At 44.8% G+C, this 25,501-nt stretch overlaps 1 protein-coding gene across 1 annotated transcript in view; it reads right to left on the reverse strand.

Annotated features, from left to right (window-relative positions):
* GPC5 (glypican 5) overlaps positions 1 to 2,094 on the reverse strand; it is a 1,065,559-nt gene extending 1,063,465 nt beyond the window's left edge. Inside the window, exon 1 of the mRNA XM_045010137.1 lies at positions 1,676 to 2,094. Within this exon, the coding sequence (XP_044866072.1) occupies positions 1,676 to 1,829 (154 nt within the window). The 5' untranslated portion in view covers positions 1,830 to 2,094. The remainder of the gene's footprint in view (positions 1 to 1,675) is intronic.
* Positions 2,095 to 25,501: the final 23,407 nt, after the last annotated feature.

Below are 25,501 nucleotides of genomic sequence, written 5' to 3' on the forward strand. Positions count from 1 at the left end.
ACTGCTAGTTCTTGTGTTATGTGAAGGATTAAATAATATTTCCTTATTCACTTTCTTCATACCAGTCAAGTTAGACTATCATATCCCCCGTTAGTCGTCTCTTTTCTAAGCTGAAAATTCCCAGTCATTTTAATTTCTCCTCCTGTTTCATACCTCTAATCATTTTAGTTGCCCATCTCTGTACCTTTTCCATTTCCAATATATCTTTTTTGGGATGGGGTGACCAGATCTGCACACAGTATTCAAGGTGTACATGTACCATGGATTTATATAGAGGCAATATGATATTTTCTGTCTTATTATCTATCCCTTTCTTAAAAAAGCAAAGGTTTCAGAGTAGCAGCCGTGTTAGTCTGTATTCGCAAAAAGAACAGGAGTACTTGTAGCACCTTGGAGACTAACAAATTTATCTGAGCATAAGCTTTCGTAGGCTACATCCGATGAAGTGGGCTGGAGCCCACAGAAGCTTGTGCTCAAATAAATTTGTTAGTCTCTAAGGTGCCACAAGTACTCCTGTTCTTTTTAAAAAAGCAAACAGAATGTTGGGAATCATTGACTGCTGCTGCACATTTAGTGGATATTTTCAGAGAACTATCCACAATGACTCTAAGATCTCTTTCTTGAGTATTAACAGCTAATTCAGACTCCTTCATTTTGTATGTATAGTTGAAATTGTTCTCCAGTGTGCATTACTTTGCATTTATCGACATTGAATTTCATCTGCCATTTTTGTTGCCCAGTCACCCGGTTTTGTGAGATCCCTTTGTAACTCTTTGCAGTTTGCCTGGGACTTTACTATCTTGAATAGTTTTGTAATATCTGCAAATTTTGCCACCTCACTGTTTACCCATTTTTCCAGATCATTTATGAGTATGTTGAACAGTACTGGTCCCAGTACCTACCCATATGCATCCGATGAAGTGAGTATTCACCCACAAAAGCTCATGCTCCAAAACATCTGTTAGTCTATAAGGTGCCACAGGACTCTTTGCTGCTTCTACCCCCTTAGGGATACCACTATTTCTCTCTCTCCATTCTGAAAACTGATAATTTATTCCTACCTTTATTTCCATCTTTTAACCAGTTACTGATCCATGAGAGGACCTTCCCTCTTATCCAATGATGGCTTCCTTTTCAAAAGTCAATTTAAATTAAATACATTTTAAAAAAATTATAAGTTTTTAGAAATCTAGACCTGTTCTATGTTTTGGTGTAACTTGCATTATCCTTATGTTAAACTTGCATTATACTAACAAAACATGTACTTTATTCATCTCTTTTATATATCTCATCCGTCCTGACACACACACACACACACACACTCTGTAAATTCAAACGCCCCCCCTCCCCATTTCAATTCCTGGGGAAACCACTGCTTGCGGGAGCCGGGGCTTTGCTAACTCCGCATTTTTTCAATCAGCCAGCGCCCTACTAGGCGCGGAGCACAGCCCTGCCAGCGCCTGCCGCCCACCACCCAAAGCAGAGCCGCCCACTCGGGCCGAAAAGGGGCCCGCCCGGTAATCCTGCCCCATGCAGTTCAGACCCCTCGCCCGCTGCCAGCCCCTCCTCACACGGCCCCGAAATACTGCGTCCCGCGCGCAGGAGCCCTGGCTCCCCCGGGGGAAGGGGTGGCACGCCCTGCAGCGGTGCCCGGCAGACAGGAGCCCGCTCTTACCTGCCCGCGGGGTCTCCGGCAGCCCCTTGGCGGGGCCGATCTGCCGCAGCTGGAAAACTTTCCGAGCGTCCTCGCAGTTTGGCAGCTTCTCGCCTTTTAGAGACGCCAAAGCCGCCAACAGGAGGATGCCCCAGCGCAGGCTCTGCCTTCCCATCTCCGGGCGGCGCAGCAGCTCTCCAGCCAACTGTGCAAACTCTGCCCCAAGAGCCCCTGCCACGCACGAAGTGGGACAAGTCGAGTCCGCCAGCAGCAGCTGCCACTCGGGAACCTGCAGCCACAGCTGCGCGCAGCAGCGGGAGCAGGATGCGCGGGGAGAATTTCTCAGAGCTGCGTTCACCTGGCGCCACCGCCGTCTCCCCGGGAGCAGGGATGCTGAGGGAACCGCCCGCTGTCCCTGCCTCTGTCACATAGGCGGCACGGTCGACTTCGCACCGGGTCCGGTGCTACAGCAGGCACCTCTGTGCTGCAGGAGAAAGAAACCCGAGTACTGCAGCCTGCCCCGCCTTCCCAGCAACCACCGCCCCCCGACTGACCTCATCAGCATTAGGGTGCAACACCCTCCAAACGCCCTGCTGCTCCAACAAGGCAACCTCCTTGCTGCAATACTGTGCAACTCCCTCTCCGCCTCACAGACCTCGGCGTAGCGTTGGGAGCAAACGCCTGCCCTCCAATTTCCACCCGCAGTTTCATTAGTTGGAGTTCGTTGCAGGGCTTCAAGCAGCTTCATTAGTTGGAGTTCGTTGCAGGGCTTCAAGATTAAAAGATTTGTGTACCGACAGGAATGGAGAGCACACTTCATAGGACACCTTCAACCTGCAATCTCCTAAGGCTTTAGAAAAAAAAAGTAGTTTCAAGGGACCTGACAGCTGCTGTGGATTTACAAATTACACTTTCTATTTAAAAAAAAAGTTTTCTTTGTCTTTTTTTGCTGTTTGCCCAGTTTACTGCGTAGACAGTGTAGTACAGTACAGTGCAGTAAGGTACACAAAGAAAACAAACTTGAAAAAAAAACAAAGTATTTTCCTCTACTATCTTTGTTTGTAGTAATCATATTTATGTCAGTTAAAAAAAGATATAAATATGCTTAAATGGTTGGTTTTGATTTAAAATAGCACACAGGTTTGTTTTTAAAATCAGATTCTGCTCAAGAGCTGGGATAATAGGGAAAATCCCTACAAAATTTCAATGTTCAGAGAATGATTAAATACATTATTCTAAATCCTAATTCACTGAACAAGATCAAAATGGAAGCTGAAAAGAGACAACAATTCATATTTTAAAAGAGGGAGCATCCTTTATATCCTCCAGCACCCAGCCATGTAGTTCTTCAGTGTCCTACGGCATGACATCTTTTATCCTTAATGGTGAATTTCTTTCAAAACCTTCCTGTCTTCAATTGCTTTTCCTTACCCACACCTGTAGTTTTGAGAGAGATTTTGTATTTATGAAAGCAAGGAACTAATAGCATTGATTACAGTCAATCCTAATATGGAGTGATATTGTTCAAGGGTTACCCAAAGATTTGACTAGAATACCTCAATCATAACTTGCAATATTGTTATGATTACAGAGTAAGAAATGTAATGGGTTATTCATTGTTTACAAAGCAACCACAGATATGAACACAAGGGGAGAAGAGTTTATTCTAAGCCTGCAATTTTAGGGATACTGCTATGTACTAAACATTTCTGTCCTAATCAAACAATTGAAAATATGTCAAGGAGAGGTATACAGAATACATTTTCTGGGTTTGAACCTCAATCAGCTAAAAATGATGTTTCTTAGGAAGAATAGGCAGATGGGGTAAATAAAAAGCTGAAAGTAGAACTAGAAAAAAGGAATGAGTCTGAAAAAAAGCAAGAAAGTGATAAATTGGAGTCAGATTGAGAAGAAAAATAAAATGCACTAAAACTAGTATATTTTGCATTTTAAACAATGAATAATCCATTACATTAAGGATAAATAATGTCATGCTGCAGGACACTGAAGAACTACATGGCTAGGTAGAGATGAAGCCTCAGTTCAGCACAGTATTTAAAGCATGTGCTTAACTTTAAGCATGTAAGGAATCACATGTAAGTGGAACTACTCATATGCCTACAGTTAGGCACGTATTTGACCACATTCCCGAATGAGGGCCTTTGTGAGGTTCCTTCTCCTTAAAGAGTTTTGTCTATTCTTCCTTGGGTGGAGTAGGGATTTTCCCCCATACTCAAAAGGCCTACAAATGTTTTATTACCTCATCCTTGGAAGCGCTGGACCCTCTGCACTCTGCCAGCATGACTCCCTTGGAGGTCCATTGCTATAGCCTCTCTAGCTATTACCTGCTGGTAGAACCAGGGGAGCACCTTGGGTTGTTTTAACTTTCTTCTTCTGGGTCTCTACCCTGCCCCCTCCTTTCTGTTTTGCTGCTCTTCATAGAGGAAAGGATTCACATTGCCACATAGATGGTTGGCTTCCCTTCCATGTTTGTGTGTCCCTTCATTCAGAGATCCCAAGAGTATAGTTTGGCCTGCAGTTGGAACATACATATTGCCTTACTAACAGATCTTGAAGTTTGCTAGTACATGATAGTACGGCATACTAGCACCTCTCCCAAGCTGCCTTCTTATATTCCAGTATCTTAATTTCCATTTAAAAACAAAAAATAAGTATCTTGATATTTTTGATGTGAAGACAGCCTTGGAAATGTGAACTGAGTGTAACTGAGGCAGCAATATCGGCCTGAGTCTGCAGAGAGCCTGTGAAAATAATTCAGAGAAGCAAACTGTGCCATTCATCAGGTGCCAGTTATGCTATTAAAATGCCAATATTGTTAGTTATTTCACTGCATGTGAGAAAGAGACAGTATTGTATTATCAATATCTACACAATCTATTGAATGACAACTTATTTTGGTGCCACAAATGGGCAGGCCTGGAAGAGTACCACCTCTTATTTTTTCCCCTCCCAATCAAGAAGGCCCCAATCCCAAGAATCCAACAGGGCCTGAATCCTACAGAAGGGAAGACAAACCTGACGAGCCTATGCATGTATTCAAACCCCTCAAGTGGAGAAGCCACAACCAAGAAGCCCTACGCAACCCTGAGAGCACATAGGATCATGTTTTGAACATCTGCACAATCTTCTATGACCAACGTCTCAATTTTGTGAGATAATTTTGTGAGCATAGCTTGGAAGAAGACTGCTTACTGAACAACATCAGTGATCAATCTGGTCTAGTATCCTGTGTCCAATAGGACCAGTAACCAGGGCTCGCTCTAACATATTTGCCTCCCCAAGCAAAAAAAAAAAAAAAAAGGGTATCGCCCTGCCATAACAACCCCCCCAAGCACCACCCCGCCAAAACAAAAAAAAACCCCTGAGCGCCGCCCCACCCCCAAAAAAAAATCCCGAGCACCACCCCGCCAAATCAAAAAAAAAAAAAAGAATCCCGAGTGCCGCCCTGCCAAAACAACCCTCCCTCCCCGAGCGCCGCCCCACCAAAACAAAAACAACCCCCCGTGAGCACCGCTTGCACTTGCAGACACTGACAGAAAAGCTTGTAAGAGACCCCAGAATAGCTCACCGGCTTTTAACTTTAGTTTTATTTTTACCTATCTTTACCATACAACAGTTTAGAGATCGCTTGCAACTCAGAGATATCAGAAGTGCTACTCTTCACTTCTACAAGATGACCTGTTCTATGTGACATGTATTGTATTGCAAGTACTCATTGTTTAAGTATTTGAATTTGAGAATGATTTTGCATTAATCTAAAATCCCCCACAACATCTTCATAACTTTGCCTTGGAGATAGAACTATTAGTTTTGGCTTAACTGAAAGATTAGGTCCAGTTCTCCTCTCAATTTTACGGCAGCGCATCACCTGATTTCAGGGTGAGAGGATAATTGAGTAAAATGTTAGAAAGAAGCTGGGTGCCTATTTGCAGATTATGGTATATTTATACACATAAAAAGAGGGAATTCTCACATGTTTATGTCAGAGTGAACATGGTGGAGGAAAATTTAATAGGGAGACTAAAATCTGACTATAGAATGGTTAAGAATGCACTCTTCATTTGAATACTGAGTCTTCACTCTGATACTTTTCCACTTCATTCTTGCTTCATGTTAAGGAAAAAAGAAAGATTGGCACTTCATTACAAAAGTGTATTACTCTATAGATACCATAGATTATATTCAGGACTGAGACATGAGAAAATAAATAAATATTGATAATTTCTTATATTACCTAAAAGGGAAACAGAACGGTAAATAGTAAATGAATTTTTGTGTCATGTAGTTAAAAAGCAAATTTCAAAAAAGAAAAATTGCCTTCACTTCTTTGTGCAGAATAAAAACCATCTCAAAAATTAAAATCAGAGAGCTATAAAACATATCAGCTCCTCACTTTTTCTGCTTCCTACTGAATCCTGTCAAAATCTAGTGCATCTGAATAGCAGTGTTACACAAGATTACACTTGAGAGTGAGAAAAACGTGGGGACCTGACAGTTCAAATGTAAAGTTACTTTGCCTTTAAAAAATAAATAGAAATATGCTCCACTTAAAAGTAAGTTAGTTTTTTTTAAAAAAGTTTAAAGTAGTTTCAGGTCCTACCCCTACCCTGGAATCCCTTTGGGGTTTTTTTTCACCCCTGTAGTTTTACAAAAAATATTTTCCAATTTATAATGTTTCAGGTCTCACCTGTTGCCATGTGAAATACTCACAAAATGATAGGGGAAGCAGACCTACTGATGATACTGAATATTTTGGTGGGCATGGCAAGAGAGAAGGTTATTGACTATAGCCAAAGCTCTGTCTAATGCACAAAATAACACTCCTCCCTCCCGCCCCAAAATCAACCTGCCCCGATTGTTACTTGTAACTATTGTAGGTAATGTTTTTCAGACACAAGTGTGATTTTTAATTAAAGGGAATGTTTCTTTAATATTTATATTTTGTTCAGATTACTGGAAGCACTTGCAAGGTGAACAGAGCAGAGGTATGGCAGGTCTACTATGTTGATCCCCTCCATTAGAAGGTGCTCAAATCAGAGATAAAGCTGCTGAAGAGCTGCTGACTCTTTGTGGCAGGTGTGGCTCATTAACTCTACTAGGATATAAGGAAGATAGTTGTTACTCACTAGAGAGAAAGGAACCTAGAAGAGACCTGGTCCTCAAGGCAAACCCTGATGATAGTTAAGAGGAAAAACAGAAGAAAACATTTCAAAATCAAGCTATTTTTCATTATTTGTTCAATTATTGTGATTATGTGACCCTTGGGGTAAGTTTGTTGTTTGTAGAGTGTGTGTCTGTGTATACCATGTGGTCTCCTTGTTTGGGGGACTGTGGGCTGACCATGTGTGTGCTGAGCCTAGTGGCCTGGGGAGTTTTGTGAGGGACTTTAAAGGGAGGGGGATTAATACACTTAATGTTCTTTAAACTTAAGCCCCCCCCCCCCCAAAAAAAAACCCTGATAAAAACAAAACAACAACAAAGGAAATAGCTTCAGGAGTAAAATGATAATGCAGGCAGAAGGCCAGTAACAGAGTGGGGGCTACTCAGTTTATTGCACTCAATGCCTCATGTATGATTACCTGCCCTATAGGCAGGTGGCATGTGTGTGCATTCAGTGCAAGGAGCTCCTGGCCATCAGAGACCATGCGTGGGCTTTGGAGACCAGAGGGGCTGAGCTGGAGGAGCTGAGGGAGACAGAGAGGTACATAAATGAGACTTTCCGGGACACCATAGAACAGTCCCACCCCTGGTCTGACAGCCTGTGTGCTGTTGAGGAGGATGAAAGTCTCAGGGAAGGAGAACATCCAATGGGAGCAGAGGGAAACGATCCTATACTAGGGACCCTCCTTCCAGATGGATGTTGTGGTATCCTCTCGCATTGAAGACAACTCTCCAGGGGAGAGAACTCCAGTTATTAGGAAGAGACAGGTAATAGTTATGGGGGATTTAATCATTAGAAATATAGATAGCTGAGTTTGTGATGACCAGGAGAACCCCATGGTGACTTGCCTGCCTGGTGTGAAGGTTGTGGATCTCGCGAGACATCTAGATAGATTTATGTGTAGTGCTGGGGAGAAGCCACTGGTCGTGGTACATGTAGGTACCAATGACATAGGGAAGGATAGAAGAGAGGTCCTGGAGGCCAAATTTAGGCTGCTAGGTAAGAGATTGAAGTCCAGGAACTCCATGGTAGCATTCTCTGAGATGCTTCCAGTTCCACACAAAGGGCCAGGTAGATAGGCCAAACTGCAGGGTCTCAAGGTGTGGATGAGATGATGGCATAGGGAGGAGGGGTTTAGATTTATTAGAACTGGGGAAAATTTTGGGAAATGGGAAGCATACAGAGGAAGGATGGGCTCCACCTAAACCAAAATGGAACCAGATTGCTGGCACTTAAAATTGAAAAGGTCAAAGAGCAGCTTTTAAACTAAGGGCTGGGGGAAAGCTGACAGGTGTGGAAGAGTAACTGTTTCAGACAGAGACATCCCTAAGGGGAGAATCTATTAATGGAGATTCTCTATGTCCTAGTAAGGAGGAAAAGATGGAAAATTATAAAATACAGGTAGGATCTGATCAGAAACAGTCAAATGAAAGAGTCCCATTCAATGACATCATGTAATGGCAAACAGCTAAAAATAAAAACTTGTTACAAGTGCTTATATACTAATGCTAAAAATCTAAATAATAAGATGGGTGAACTAGAGTGCCTCATATTAAATGAGGATATTGATATAATAGGCATCACATAAACTTGACATGCATCTGATGAAGTGGGTTTTCAATGGGACACAGTAATTCCAGGGTACAGAATATATCAGAAGGACAGAACAGGTCCTGCTGGTGGGGGAGTAGCACTATATGTGAAAGAAAGCGTAGAATCAAATGAAGTAAAAACCTTAAATGAACCAAACTGTACCATAGAATCTCTATGGATAGTAATTCCATGCTATAGCAAGAAGAAGATAGCAGTAGGGATATATTACCAACCACCTGACCAGGATGGTGATAGTGACTGTAAAATACTCAGGGAGATTAGAGAGGCTATTAAAATAAACTCAATAATAATGGGGGATTTCAATTATCCCCATATTGACTGGGTACATGTCACCTCAGGACAGGATGCAGAGAAAGTTTCTTGACACCTTAAAAAAACGGATACTCACCTTTTTGTAACTGTTGTTCTTCGAGATGTGTTGCTCATACCTATTCCAGAAGACGCTGCTCCTGACGGTTGGCATGTGGTTTTGGGTAGAAAACCGGCAGAAAAATGTACTGGCTTACATGGAAACGAGATACCACTTCTGGCAGGAAGGCTGGGTGAGGCCTCAGCTGAACTTTACCCTTGTGGAAGATGGTATAAGGTGGTTCACATGTTAGAGCTTGTAGCTTGGAAACCCAGCATGCCAAAGTAATGGCCACTAGGAAGCCGACCTTCCAGGAAAGGTAGAGGAGTGAACAGGAAGCCAGTGGCTCGAAAAGAGGACCCATCAGACAGGAAAGAACCAAGTTTAGGTACCAGGCCAGCACGGGAGGTTTCGTTGTGGGATGGATCTTTTCCAAACCTTTCAGGAAGCGCCGCATGACCGAGTGTGCAAACACTGAGTGTCCCGCTGCTCCTGGATGGAATGCTGAAATGGCTGCGAGGTGAACCCTGAGGGAACTGACAGTGACATTCATCCGACAAAGTGGGTATTCACCCATGAAAGCTCATGCTTCAATACGTCTGTTAGTCTATAAGGTGCCACAGGACTCTCTGCTGCTTTTAGTGAGATGTTGGTCTTTCAAGTGCATTAAAGTAGTCCAGGATGCAGCGTATTGGCGCTTGGAGCGGGGATACCTGCCGCTGGGTGCAACACGTGGAAAACCTTTTCCATTTAGCTTCGTAAGTGAGTCTGGTAGAGGTTTTATGGCTTTCCAGGAGTACGTGCTATACCGAGTCCAAGCAGGCGCGCTCAGCCTGGTTTAACCATGGATCCTCCAGGCTGTAAGATGGAGCGACTGAAGGTCCAGGTGTAGGAGAGGTCCGTGGTTCTGTGAAATGAGGTCGAGACTGAGAGGAAGACGTTGGGGTGCCCGTATCGATAGATCCAACAGGGTGGGATACCATCACTGGCGGGCCCAGGCAGGGGCCACCAGTATGACATCCTCCTTGTCCCTGCAGACCTTGAGAAGTACTTTGTTGATCAGTGGAAATGGTGGAAAGGCGTAGAGTAGCTGGCCCAAGAATGAGATCAGGAAAGCATCCGTGATCGAGCCCGGACTGTGACCCCTGAAGGAGCAGAAGGCTGGGCACTTCCTGTTGGTCCACGAAGTGAACAGGTTGATATGGGGAAACCCCCAGGTGCGGAAGATCGAGTAGATGACATCTGGGCGAATTGACCATTCGTGCGTGAGGAAGCGTCTGCTTGAGCTGTCCACCAGCACGTTCTGAACACCCAAAAGGTACGAAGTTTGGAGAGTGATGGAATGGGCTAAACAGAATTCCCACAGAAGAAAAGCTTCGTGGCTGAGCGGCAATGACCGGGCTCTGCCTTGTTCAGATAAAACATGGCCATGGCGTTGTCGGTCAGAACTTCTATGCAATGGTCTTGTAGGTGGGGAAGGAACGCTTGATATGCAAGGCAGATCACCCTGGGTTCCTTGATATTAATATGGAGAATTAGAGGGTGTGATGGTCTACGCCATGGGTACTTGCTTCTCCTCCGGGAGAAGTCCTACCTAGGTCTGGGCGGGAAGGGGTACTGTTGCGGGGGCTGAGGCTTAAATGGCTTTCTTCGAGTTGCCGGGGTATACATGCCCAAGGATTTTATGGTGTTCCTTGTGTCTTTCAGGGTATGCAGGCAAGAGTTAGTTTGCTCAGTGAACAGGCCCTGGACATCAAATGTAAGATCCTGAATGGTGTGTTGCACTTCAGGTGGGAGGCCGGATGACTGGAGCCATACGTTCTGACGCATGGCGATGTTGGAGGCCAAAGTGTGAGCTGCCATGTCCGTGGCATCAAGGGAGCCCTGGAGGGAGGTTCGGGCTACCAGCTTGCCCTCCTCGGCGATGGCCCCCAGTTCCATGCAGGACTCAGATGCAGGGCTGTCCAGAGGGAGGGGGCAAGTGGGGCAATTTGCCCCAGGCCCCGGGCCCCACAGGGGCCCCCACAAGAATATAGTATTCTATAGTATTGCACCTTTTTTTTTTATGGAAGGGGCCCCCAAAATTGCTTTGCCCCAGGCCCCCTGAATCCTCTGGGCAGCCCTGCTCAGATGGGAGGAGTTCCTGGAACTTAAGATCGGAGACCACGAATTATAACTGTATCTGCTGAGAATCGCAAGCTGGTTTGCGATTCAAAGTGAGAGGCCCCCTGTAGAATAAATTTTCCTGCCAAAGAGGGCCATGCGTTTCACCTCCTTTGATTTTGGGGCAGGCCCCTATTGCCCCATCTCTCCTTTTCATTAACCGCGTCCACCACGAGAGAACATGGGGCAGGGTGAGTGGAAAAAGTATTCATATCCCTTGGTGGGGACAAAATACTTTCTCTCCACCCCCTTGGCTGTAGGGGGGCTGGAGGATGGGGTTTGTCAAAGTGTTTTGGCATTAGTTTGGATGGTCTTGTTCATCAGGAGGGCCACAGTGGAAGGTCTGTCTGGGCCCAAGATGTCTACCATGGGGTCTTCTTCCTCCACAACCTCCTCCACTTGGAGGTTCATGTTTAGGGATATGCGCCTGAGTAGCTCTTGTAAGACCCTAAAGTCCATGGGGGATGGGCTGGCCACAGACATGCCGGCTACGGCCTCGTCAGGGGAAGACGAGGATGATGCCACCGGGAGAGCCAGATCTGATGTGGCCCCTTGATCTGTCACAACCAGGTCTTCCTGGGCATGTGGGGTAGCCTCTACTGCAGGAGGAGCTGACTCCGAGGTTTGGGGCTGGTCTGGAAGTGGGCGGTTGAGGGTTGCCTCTGGGGGTCGGTCGCCTGAGCGTGACAATGGGTGGTCAGTGGGAGGGGCACGTTGGGCTTGGTGGTATGCCCAAGGGGTCCAAAACTGCCACTGAGGTTGCCAGTGTGGTGCTGAGGGATCCTGTCCCAGGCTTCCCGGACCTGACTGAGGGATGTCCGAGCCCCCTGAGGCTCAGCCCGATCTGATGGAGGGGGACCATGAGTGTGACTGCCAGGGGAGAGCGGTGCAGGAGTGCATGGAGGGGGGCACCAAGTCCCTCCACAGACGAGGATCTTGTGATGACCAGTGCCGGTATGGAGAATGGCGCTGAGAGGGTGATCGGTGCCGTGCCATGGAGCGGTGCCAAGGCGGGTCCTGCTGCCGCGCCAGGGACCGGTGCCATGAAGGAGACCGGTGCCGAGAGTGGGATCGGTGTTGCGAATGGGATCGGTGCCAGGACGTGGACCAGCATTGTGAAGATGATCTGTGCCGAAATGTGGACCGGTGCTGTGACGATGATCGGTGCCGCAATGGGGACCAGGGCCGGGTCGGGGATCTGCGACGGGCGTGAGAGCGGTGCCGCGATGACAAGATGTGCCATGCAGGGGATCGGTGCGCAGATCAGTGCCGGTCCAAATGGTGCCACAGGGTCGCCAAACGTGATCGGGACAACGTCCTGGCGGCTGACAACGACTTTGAGCGTGAACGGCTCCGAGGGTCAGGGCTGCGAGACCAGTGCCGCGGGTCTAACCAGCATTGTGAGTCAGACCGGGGCATGGTGCGGTGCTGGGACTCCGAACGACGCCGGGACTCAGAGCGGTGTGGGGAAGCCAGTCTGGGAACGGGCGGCCCAAACATTGCCGGTTTACCCCTCGATGGTACCGGGAGTCATGCTTGGGGTGGCACCAGGATGGGGGATACCAATGCCATCATCTCATTAAGCCCTCTAGCGGCCTCAAAGGTGTCCGGGGTGGAGGGCAACATAGCTTCCTCCACTTGAAGAGGTCCCTGTGGCACGGGACTAGTATGAAAAGATGGAGGTCTCGCAGTTTTGTCAAGCTTTGGGGCCTGGTCAGAGCTGTGCTTGGTCAGATGCGCAGTGACTGCCTCAGGCCTTTTGGAATGTCCTTCCACGGCTTGCTTCTTACAAGCGACCAGGGAGTGGGAGCGGTGCTGAGGTAGACATCTTTGGGGCCCGAGAGATCATCGGTCCCGAGGAGGGCGAGGGTCCTTGAGCAGTGCTATGGGTGGCACTGCTGGGGAGCACTGCGCACCAAGGTGCTCAGGCCCGCATCTTGAGAGGGACGCAGTGCAGACTCTATGAGGAGTTGCTTGAGGCAGATTTCCCTCTCTTTCCTCGTGCAGGGCTTGAATGCTTTACAGATTTTGCACCTGTCCGCCTGATGAGTCTCTCCCAGACACATAAGGCAGGAGTCATGGGGGTCGCACGTAGGCATGGGCTTGCAGCAAGAACTGCAGGGTTTGAAGTCGTGGGACTGCATGCCCCAGAACCCCGCAGGGCACTCATTGAAGGGGAACCCCTTCCCCCCACCACCACTATACTACATTTAACACTAAGATAACTACTAATGATTTAAATAACAAAGGGAACTATTTACAACAATAAGAGAATGCTAGGGAGTTGTGGAGCACTTACTAGCAAGAGGCCACTGTTCCAACAACCATCACAGGCGGTAAGAAGGAACTGAAGGGGGATCAGGCCAGCAGGGTCTTATATAGAGTGCCATATCGGTGCCACTCCAGGGGGCTCCACAGCCGGCCCAACGGGTAGCTGCTAGGGAAAAGTTTTCCGACTTCCGTGCACGCGGTGTGCGCTCACACCTAACTGGAATTGATATGAGCAAGAACTCGAAGAAGAATAACTGGAACTCACAAGAGGAGAGGCAATTCTTGATTTAATCCTAAGTGGAGCACAGGATCTGGTCCAAGAGATGAATAGAGTTAGACTGCTTGTTAATAGTGACCGTAATATAATTAAATTTAATATCCCTGTGGCAGGAAAAACACCAGAGCAGCCCAACACAGTAGCATTTAATTTCAGAAAGGGGGACTGCACAAAAACTAGGAAGTTAGTTAAACAGAAATTACAAGGTACAGCGCCAAAAGTGAAATCTCTGCAAGCTGCATGGAAACTCTTTAAAGATACCATAATAGAGGCTCAACTTAAATGTTTACCCCAAACTAAAAAACCTTATAAGAGAACCAAAAAAGGGCCACTGTGGCTAAACAACAAAGTAAAAGAGGCAGTGAGAGGCAAAAAGGCATCCTTTAAAATGTGCAAGTTAAATCCCAGTGAGGAAAATAGAAAGGCACATAAACTCTGGCAAATGAAGTGTAAAAATATTATTAGGAAGGCCAAAAAAGAATTTGAAGAACAGCTAGTCCAAGACTCAAAGTAACAGCAAAAAAAATTTTAGTACATCAGAAAGCAGGAAGCCTGCTAAACAAGTGGAGCCACTGAACAATTGAGATGCTAAAAAGGAGCACTCAAGGATGATAAGGCCACTGCAGAGAAACTAAAGGAATTCTTTGCATATGACTTCACGGCGGAGGATGTGAGGAAGATTCCCAAATATGAGCCATTCTTTTTAGGTGACAAATCTGAGGAACTCTCCCAGATAGAGGTGTCATTAGAGGAGGTTTTGGAACAAATTGAGAAACGTCACAGTAATAAGTCACCAGGACCAGGTGTCACCCAAGAGTTCTGAAGGAACTCAAATGTGAAATTGCAGAACTACTAACCATAGTCTGTAACCTATCATTTAAATCAGCTTATGTACCAAATGACTGGAAGATAGCTAATGTGACACCAATTTTTAAAAAGGGCTCCAGAGATGATCCCAGCAATTATAGGCTGGTAAGCCTTTCTTCAATACCGGGCAAACTAGTTGAAACTATAGAAAAGAATATTATCAGACATATAGATGAACATAAGTTGTTGGGGAAGAGTCCACAAGGTTTTTGTAAAGGGAAATCATGCTTCACCAATCTACTAGAATTCTTTGAGGGGGTCAACATGCATGTGGACAAGAGGGATCCAGTGGATATAGTGTACTTAGATTTTCAGAAAGTCTTTGACAAGGTCCCTCACCAAAGACTCTTAAGCAAAGTAAGCTGTCATGGGATAAGAGGGAAGGTCCTTTCATGGACTGGTAACTGGGTAAAAGATAGGAAACAAAAGATAGGTATAAATGGTCAGTTTTCAGAATGGAGAGAGGTAAATAGTGGTGTCCGCCTAGGGTCTGTACTGGGACCAGTCCTAATTAACATATTCATAAATGTTCTGGAAAAAGAGGTTAAACAGTAAGATGGCAAAATTTGCACGATACAAAATTACTAAAGATAGTTAATTCCCAGGCAGACTGCAAAGAGCTACAAAAGGCTCTCTCAAAACTGGGTGACTGGGCAACAAAATGGCAGATGAAATTCAATGTTGATAAATGCAAAGCAATGCACATTGGAAAACATAATACCAACTATACATATAAAATGATGTGGTCTAAATTAGCTGTTACCACTCAAGAAAGAGACCTTGGAGTCATTGTGAATAGTTCTCTGAAAACATCCACTCAATGTGCAGCGGCAGTCAAAACAGAGAACAGAATGTTGGGAACCATTAAGAAAGGGATAGATAATATTGCCTCTATAAAAATGTGTGATATGTCCACGTCTTGAATACTGCATGCAGATGTGGTTACCCCATCTCAAAAAAGATATATTGGAAAGGGTTCAGAAAAGGGCAACAAAAAGTATTAGGGTTATGGAATGGCGTCCATATAAGAAAAGATTAATGAGACTGGGACTTTTCAGTTTGGAAAAGAGACAACTAAGGAGGTATATGATGGAGGTCTATAAAATCATGACTGGTATAGAGAAAGTAAATAAGGAATTATTGTTTACTCCTTCTCATAGCACAAGAACTAGGGATCACCAAATGAAATTTATTGACTGCTGGTTTAAAACAAACAAAAGGAAGTATTTCTTCACACAATGCACAGTCAACCTGTGGAACTCTTTGCCAGAGGATGTTGTGAAGGCCAAGACTATAACAGGGTTCAAAAAAGAACTAGATAAGTTCATGGAGGATAAGGTTCATCAATGGCTATTAGCCAGGATGGGCAGGGCTGGTGTCCTTAGCCTCTGTTTCCCAGAAGCTGGGCATGGGCGACAGGGGATGGATCACTTGATGATTATCTGTTCTGTTCATTCCCTCTGGGCCACCTGGCATTGGCCACTGTCAGAATACAGGACACTGGGCTATATGGACCTTTGGACCCAATATGGCTATTCTTATAATAGTCAAAATTGTAAATTTTGTCCGTTAGGTTATTTTGTTTTTGACTTTACCTCCAGGATGTGCACAAATCTAAAGTTTGCATTTGCATAGATTTTTAGTTAGTTTCCTTTAAGTTAAAACCAGTCCTGCTAAAGTGCAGTGGGGTCTTTTGCTGAAGTACATATGGTTGGAGGATTCGATATTTGAGCATATACACAATCAGAGTTCATATGGTTGGAAAGAAAGTTCCTTTCTGAAGAGATCACATGGCTGAAAGGGATTTCTTTTTCACCCTAACCCTGAGTTTGCGCCAAGTTATGCCTTTGAGAATCCTCACTGGTCACTCCTGTTATTCTAACAAAAATGCTCTTTTAAAGCCCAGCATTCTGCACTGGTCCTTAAGAGTTCTAAACCGTATATTTTCAGGCATTAATGTAATGTGTAACATTAACATAAATATTTGCAGAAAGGATGTATTCATTTAACAACTTTTTTTTTCTTAACATGGCTAATAAATCAAATGTTTACTATTTGAAAAGTGTTTTTCCTTAAGAGGTATACAGTTTCCATGGAGACTGCCTCTAACATTCTTGCGTTAATATTCGTAATCCCTATTTCTTTTTGATGTATACCATGTGTCATTTCCAGGCCATTTAATTCATTCCTATTTGATTAAGACACTATCAAAATTAAACATCTAAAGTATTTTACCTTATAGGGTGGGCCTGACACAGGAGACTAAGACAAGATAAGGTTCTAATTTGTACAAAACTATGTTATAGTTAGAACAGATAATTAAAGAGACTGCCATCTTCTGCAAATGTGTTTCTCATTAACTGAGTCCTCATCCTGGTTCTGACACCTGATGAAAACAAATACAGAAAGCAACAAGAAAACATTTTTGCTGTTTCAATTCAGCATCGCCAAAAGCCACAGAAATAACTCTAATGCGTCAATGAGAAGATGATTTGAATAATGGGCAAAATTCACAACTGGTGTAAGCAGGCTCAGCACTATTGTCCAAAAACAGAAAAGAAAAGATCTGAAATACATTTTTTTTAATGTTCTGGAAAATAGGCGGCAAAAAATAAGAGCTAGTGCACACATAAAGACACACAAACCACCCTTCCCACCATGTCAGTGCGTAGTTTTGTAAACAGAGGTGAAAAAAATAATTCACTCTTTTAGAGGTGATTTAAATTTCACCACTACTAGGGCTGTGTCTACACTACAGAGTCTCTGCAGGCATAGCTATATGGCATAGCCTCCTAATGTAGACACAGCATATGCTAATAGGAGGAGTTTTTCTGTTAGTGTAGGTACACCACCTCCTGAATGTAAGCTTTGTCAGCAGAAGCACCAGTCTATTGACATAGCTTCATCTATATTGGGAGTTCAGTATTGGTCAGGGATGTGAGTTTTTCATATCCCTGATGCACATAGCTATGCCAATATGAGTTTTCTGTTAGTGAATATAGTAGTGAGTGCACCAGATCATCCAGCAGGTGGCCATTCCCAGTAGAAGGAGACCATGTACTAATGAGTATTAGGTAGGTAGCTAGGGTGTGTGTATATTCATGCTTTTGCTGTATATGTAGCTATGGCTCACAACTTTTGATGTAAATTTGGTACTGCTGTTACTCCCAATAGATTTAGTGAATGTTAGCGAAGTATGTATTACAGAATTACACTTGTGTGCCCAGATTTCAATTCCACACTTGGCAGAGTATATAAGAACACTTTTCCATCTTCACAGTAAGCCAGGAACCATGTGTCTTGCACTGTAAACCAGGTGAATTAGTTATTTTAGCCTGTGACTAGTATAGTTGTAGCATTTTCACGTACATTGAATTTCAGGGACAAAGGGGTTGTCTATTTTTCTCACACAAACATCCAAAGAGCAGCAGCTCCCTGACCAGGAGTGGAAAAGGAAGGTAATTTTCTAGTTGTGAACGTAGGAAGTGCCTCACTTCAAACTTGTATCATTGGAAATTTATCTAAGCTCAGATTTATCTAATCTATACCAAAGTTACCACTGAGGTTGATATCAAGGGAGATGACACTTAGAATATGTTTACATTGCAAAAAACAAACAAACAAACAACAACCAACCCAGAGCAACAAGTTTCAGAGCCCACGTCAACTGAGTGGACTACAAATTTGCTGAGTAGACAGCCTCTCCAGCCTGGTGTTAGGGGTGCCAAGGCTTAGTGTCCTGGGTGACTCAGTTAACCTGGGCTCCGAAACTTGTTGCTCTGGGTTGTTTGTTTTTGCAGTGTAAACATATTCTAAGTGTCATCTCCCTTGATATCCACCTCAGTGGTCACTTTGGTACATAACTGCCCTGCTGCAGTGAAGCTTGAAGGAGGAGGTTAGAATGCCAGTGGTGATAGTCATGCTCTAAATATAGCTAATTATGTCAAAAGATGAAATATATAATGGAAGCAAGTTTTCTCTCGTCGATTATATGGCCTGACTGGTACAAACTGTTCTGGGTGGTAGATATTTAGTTCTTCACTTTATTTAAAAAACAAAAAGATCTATTGCAGGATATTAACATGGCCGGTCCGGTTGGCTGAATTAAGGATAGGAGATCCACATTAGGCGAAGCAAAAGGGTTTTGGTAAGCTTAACTATGATTTTGTGGGAATGCCTACCTAGGAGTTGGAGCCATGCCCCTGTGCAGGCTAGTAAAATCTAGCAGAAGAATTTACTAGGTCCATTTTTCATAGAAATTGTCAGTGTGGTTGCAACAGGACTTTACCAGCTCAAAATGTACACAAACTCTACATGAAGCATCGGTTACGGGATATACGTGTGGCTAATTGTGCAATGTGGTCCATTGAGGGCATTAAGAGAGAAATAGTCCCTTCCTGATCATAAGGGAACTTAGTGCCCTGAAGCATGAAGTTTTGGAATAGCTATACCATAATGGAAATATTTAAGTTATCCACCAAATGAACAAATAATTGTTTGGGACAAGTAAAAGAGGAACAATGCCTATTATTCTTTATTCAGAAATATTTTCTGTTGCACAGATATTTCTTATATTTTTAATTGGAAGTACACTTTGGATATGTTGAAATCCAGTATAGCATTAGGAGACAATCCAGATTACCAGTTTGAAACAGTCTTCAAGAATATTGGCTAGTTGAAAAATGCCAGATATATTCCATCCACATGTACTAACTCCTTCTGCACTAAATACAAATACAATAAAGACATTAACCCAAGTAATTTGACTAAAATAGATGGGTGTGAGAAAAGGTGGCATATGAATTAAGATAGTTGTCTAGCAGCCTGAAAATTTAAGTTGTAAACTTACATTTTAAAAGTAAACTTATTAAATAAAAAATGCTCTAAAATGTTTGTTTTGCTTTTGATATGAACTCCTGTGCAATTCCAAAGTGAAAGTCTTCCCCTACACCTTGTACAGTTAAAACTGAGCTAGTATATTTTGGCATTATGCACAGTTCCAGCTGCAAAGCACTGGAGCCACCAACTGTTCAAACAGGGCAACAGCTAGCTAATTTTTCCGTCCTATGACTTACAGAAAAAAAAAAAGTACATATCAAACAAAATTCTAAAATGTATTGAGAGGACAAATAAAGTATACATCAACTGTCAACACTGAGTTTCCTCTTTGTTGCTTAGAGACAGTGTTAACATCTGTTCTTATGATCAGTCAAGTTTTCAGATGTATATTAGATTCAAATGACTATGTTGACAAAATTCAGTTGTTGATTTATCACTTATATTTAAACTAAAACGAATGTACAATTTAGATACATGAAAAACAGAAAATATGAAGTTATTGATAGTAGTACAAAACAGGTATCACCTTAATACCAACTAATTCAAAATGAATTATTAGATTACTTGTTTATATCAACATAGCACGTAAACCTAAGTTGAAAATTTCTCACTGATTTGCAGTACTCCGTTCATAGGTAATGGAATATTTCATGACATGACCCACGGTATGAACAATTTAAGTATTTAAAATTTTTTAAAGTAATTAATGCTATTGATGTATATAAATAAAATTCAATTGAAAATTGATCAATCTAAAGAAAACGTTCCAGATGCAAGAACATTAATTAATATGTATTTTCTATATTTAGCTCTCTGTAATGCTCCCTCTGTTAAAGGAATAAGACTTCTTTTAGGTTTAGAAATTTTTCAAATGGGTCTCAGAGATCCAAGATGATGATACTGAGATTTTATTTATTTTTTTCCTTCCCCATTTCCTCACAGTGCCTATCTATGGATCTAGTTACAGGGGCTACTAATCTGAGTGCTTTCACTGATTTCAACAGAGTGGTATCAATTGGAGGTACGCAGTAAAGTTCCCTACCTATTTCAGGTGAGATTTGCAAAGGTATTTAGGCATCTAACTCCCACTGAAATTAATGGGAGTTAGATGTCTAAATACCTTTGAATCCCATGGGTGGCAGGTTATATATGTGTGCGGTGCCCGGGCTCCAGGAATATTCAGGGCCGGGTGCCCTGCTCCAGCAATATTTGGAGCTGGGTCTCTCCCCCGGCCCTGCCTGGATCGGGCCCCGGCCCCCATGGGCCGCCCCGGCCCCCGCGGGCCGCCCCCGCCCTGCCCCGCCGCGTCCCTGCCTGGAGCAGGTCCCAGCCCCCACCTGCCACCCCCCCCCCGGCTGCGCCACGTCCCTGCTTGACAAAAAGCAGCACGCGCCTCTCCCCTGCCTGCTCTGTGCTGCCGGAGATCGAGATTGGCTCCCGGCAGAATGGCTGTCTGCTGCCGCAGGGTCCTAGCACCTGCCCTCCACTAATGGCAAGGCAGGCTGCCCTTACCCTGCCCTTCCGCCCTGAGCCTCCCCAACGCCCCAAACCCCTCATCCCCAGCCAGAGCCCTCATCCCCCCGCACCTTAATCCTCAGCCCCAGCCCTGAGCCCCTCCACATCATGAACCCCTCATCCCCAGCCCCAACCCTCATCCCCCTGCACCCTGATCCTCTGCCCCAGCCCTGACCCCCCCCACAGCATGAACCCCTCATCCTCAGCCCCACAGCCCTCACCCTGCACTCCCTCCTATCCCCAAACTCCCTCCCAGAGTGTGCACCACCTCCCCCTTCCTACACCCCAACCCCCAGCCCAGAGCCTGCACCCAAACTCCATCCCAAAGCCTGCACCCCTCCTGCACCCTAATCCCCAGCCCAGGACCTGCACCCCATACCTCCCCCTGAAACCCTGCCCAGAGCCTTAGGCAGGTGGGGGCAGAGTTTTGGGGGGTGAAGTTGGGGGGGCGAGTTCTGGGCACCACCAAAATTTCTACAAACTTGCCACCCATGTTGAATCCTACCCTTTGGGATATACGCAGCAGGTTGAAACAGACATGTTTGGCTTCAACAAACAGTGTAATGGTAATCATTGCAATTTATGGAGCACCAAAACAGCATGAACTCTGCATGGCACTCTGATTATTAAGCACTGTGACCATATATTGTACTAGCTTCAATTTCCAAATAGTCTCCTAGGGCTCAATTCACAAAGGAGCATAGTAGGGGTTACTCTAATTATTGCAGTGCCTAACTTTTAGACACTTAGAAAATCACTAGGATTCACAAAGCCTGTGTTAGGCACCTAGACTCCCTACACAATGAAGGGGGTGAGGGAGGCACCTCAGAATGAAATTCACAGAAGCCAGACTACTAAGCAGCTCCTTGCCTAAGATAGTCAATGGGAGGTACGAAGACAAGTGGTGCGTCTCAAAGCCCTGCCCCTTTCTCAGAAATAGGTACCTCTCTGTTTGGGATTTTCAGTTGCAAATCCTCGCAGTGTTGGGTGCCTACACCCTGTCACAAAAAAATTGGGAGAGTGGAAGAGGATGAGCTCCCTCCTAAATTTTATCCTAGTGGTTAGTATACTCATCTAGAATGTGGGAGAGCCCTGGTTCACATTCCTACTTTGCCTGACATGGAGAAGGGATTGAAAAGGGATCTGCCATATTTTGGTGAGTGCTCTAGCCCCTGGGCTATGGGATAGTCTGAGGTGGGGCAGGGGGAAGGGTGGAAAGGAGAGAGAGCAAGAGTGACTCTATGGCCTAGTGGTTAAAGTACTCACTTGGAAGGTGGGAGACCATGATCCAATTCCCCTGCTCCAGTTGCAGACAAGGCATGGGATGGGGTACACTGCTTGACTTGAGCTGGGGCCCAACTTCCCAAGGAGAATGTGGAGCTGCCCAACACGGGTCTTGGCTCGCCCCCGCCCTCTTCTTTCCCTTGTGGGACGTAGGAGATCTTCCCCTCAGTCTTTTTCAGCTTCTTGACTGGAGCCATGGAGGGAGACCAGTGCCGGCTCATGGATGGTGCTGGAGGAGCACTGTGCACGGAGGCCACAGTGCTTGGCGTGGTATTGGACAGCTGGTCCAGTGCCAGAATGAGTGCCGAGTCCATTAGGAGCACTCTTAGACGCATATCGCGCTCCTTTGTCCTAGGGTTGAAGGACTTGCAGATATGGCACTTGTCACTTATGTGACTCTGACCCCCGGCTGGGTCCCATTCAGGACTAATGGAGAATTTGAGAACTACTACTAATGGTAACTAAGAAAACTACTAACTATGGATAACTATTTTACTGGATTTCAAAGTTCGCAAGAACAGAGAAGGAATCAATGCTAGCCGAAGCAGCAGACGTTCTAGCACCGTCACTGGTGGCAAGAAGGAACTGAGGGTTGGGGGGAGCCGGTGGCAACTCTTATACCGCACCATGCGGGTGCCACTCCAGAGGGCGCCAGAGCCAGTTCTATATGGATACTGCTGAGAGAAAAACTTCCGGCATGGGTGCATGAGGTGAGCACACAAACCTTATATGGAATGGACATGAGCAGGCACTTGAAGAATCAACACTTCTCACAAAAAAAATCATTTTTGAAAAAAGAGTCATTTTTCAAAGAAGAAACTTTGGGTGAAAAATTTCAACCAGCTCTAGTATACACAAATTAATTGGAGGGGAACAATTCCAAAGTAAGAGTGTGACTCTCAGATTACAATGAATATTTAAATGCTTTAGTCAATAAGTAATATGTTCATTCTGCACTGCTTGTTTTTATTCAAAGTGATTTATATTTCCCCAATGGAAATATTTGTGTGTGTCCTCTGAAAGGCTATTTTTGTAATCATCAAACATTTCTTAACTGAATACAAGATTCAGAAATCCATTGTCCGGGGTAACTGAGATTGTATGTGTGGAAGTCATATTCTATCAATTCAAAGCTGATAATATATGGGGAAAGTCATCACTTGGACAAAAAAAATAGAAATAAAAAATTACCATGCTATTATGACAGCAGTCTGCAAACTATCATAAGATTAATTCAGTTACTCTGCCTTCTTGACTAGAGGAAGCAAGTACACCAATATGTTATGTATGGATGATAAACCCTTTGAAGATATTGAAGTAGTGTTAAATATTAATCGATTTTAGTGAGTTAGGTCCAGCTCCACAAAGGTACTTGGCTTTTAGGCACCATTGCAATCCACAAAACACCTGCTCAGCTGCCATTTAACCAGGAGGCACCTAAATTTCTACTGTAAAAGCTGTGTAGGGTGGCATCTGTGTTTCCACCTCTGGACATGCACATTGCTGCCTCCTCCTAGGCATCTGGATGCCTATTCTCCAGGCTGTACCTCAAAGTGATCCATTAACTAGAAGTAGACAGGTGATCCTCCATCTATCTCACCCGTGGGCAAGGTCACCCAGGGGACAGGACAGGGACCACAGTTACCAACTTTCACGCAGTAAATAAGCACCCCAATTTTCACAATAAGCCAAAAAAAATCAAGCTAATCCCATTTCAAAACAAGGCCAAAACAAGCCAATCCTTGAGAACCCCAACACTCTATGCGACTAGATCCCCCAGCATCCAGTCTCGGACTGTGGTGGGCCCGCTGTGCACCCGACTCTCTCCCCTGCTTGCCGCTGATCAAAAAAAATAAGCAACAAGCTACAACAAGCAACAAGTTACAAGCCAAACAAGCAACAAGCTACAAGCCAAAAACTAGCCAACAAGCAACTCACAAGCCAATTAAGCCAAAACCAAGCCCAATTTCTGTGTTTTTTTCCTGAAGTTTGGCAGGTCTGCCAGGGATGCAAAGTGGGCAGTTTGCCCCAGACTCTGTTTGAGAGGGCTCCTAACCAAGTGGTGCTGCAACCTCACTGAACTTTGGCTCGGTGGTCCCTTTGCCACAATGGAGGGGTAGCTGAACCAAACCTGAATGGCACAGCAACCCTGCATGCCAGATCACAACATACAGAGCAGTGAGCCAGGCCCAGCCCTATGGGACAGGAGCTGAGCCACTGCTACGGGTGGAACACTCTCTGGCCTCTCTTAAGTGGTAATTTTTTTGGAATGGTGTGTGTGTGGCGGGAGGCTCAATTTCAGATTTTGCCTTAGGTAGCCCAAATCTCTGGGCAGCCCTGACGGTGTGGCCTGATTTGGCAGAGATGCTCAGAGGCCACCTGCTAGATTGGGTCCCATTCAAAATCTAGCTGGAGAAGGACGTGGTGGCCTTACAATTTTTATCCCACTGGTTACAGCATTCCTCTGGGATGTGAGAGACCCAGGTTCAATCCTCTCATCTGCCTTAAAGGGCAAAAAGCAATTGACCAGCAATCTCCCACCTCTCAGGAGAGTGGTCTAACTACTATGGGATAGTCTGATGTGAGGGTTACCTTAAATACTTCCCGTTGAAGCTGTTCCACAGTGTATAAATACTTAAAAAGTCATTGAGACAGTGAGAATGGGTTTGCAACCTGGTGGTTAGGGCACCCCCCAAAGGAGGTGGAAGACTCCAGGTCCAGGCCCTCTGCCCCCACAACTCTCATCACTTATCCAAAGTGGAACGACTTTAACAGGAAAGAATGAGGGAGCCACATCTGTATATCCCATAGTTCAGTGGTTAGAGCACTCTCCTGATCAGATTTGAACACAGGTCTCCCACCTTTCTCCCTCCCCCCCGCCAAGAGAGAGGGGATAATTGAACCAGAGTCTCCACATCCTTAGTGGTGCTCTAACCACTGGGCTAAAAGTTATAAGGTCAGCACTAGCACCACCACTTCCAGCTGCCATTTTGTGTGGAGAGAACAACTTACGTGCCTAAGCTACCTGATTCCAGAAGAGGAGTTCCCAGCTGAAGTTCACAAGCAGAGACAGGCTGTGCTCCAGGGAGAGTCCTATCTTCCTGAGGAGGTGGGGTAGGGACACACATCTCTCCTCTGTATCTGCTGTTGGCTAGTTTAACAGGAAGTCACCTATCTTGCTGGCTTTGTGGATCACATTCTAAGGGACCTAGCCTTCCCTGTTCATTGTACAGGAAGCCTAGGCACCTAACTCAGGCTTTGTAGATTGCAGTGTTGTTCCAGTGGTTTTCTAGGCACTTAAGTCCCTTTGTGGCTCTAGGCCTTAGCTTTTTATAATTATAAGTGGACTATTTCCAAAATTCAGCCATATATATTTGGCTTAATATGAACTTAAGTGTTACTGGAAAAATATAGTGCATTACACCATGAAGAAATGGAAACAAAAAGAAATGGTAGTTTAGGCTTCAATCCTTCAATTATTTTGTA

The sequence above is a fragment of the Mauremys mutica genome, chromosome 1 (genome assembly GCF_020497125.1).
Source record: "Mauremys mutica isolate MM-2020 ecotype Southern chromosome 1, ASM2049712v1, whole genome shotgun sequence".
Lineage (NCBI taxonomy): Eukaryota > Metazoa > Chordata > Testudines > Geoemydidae > Mauremys > Mauremys mutica.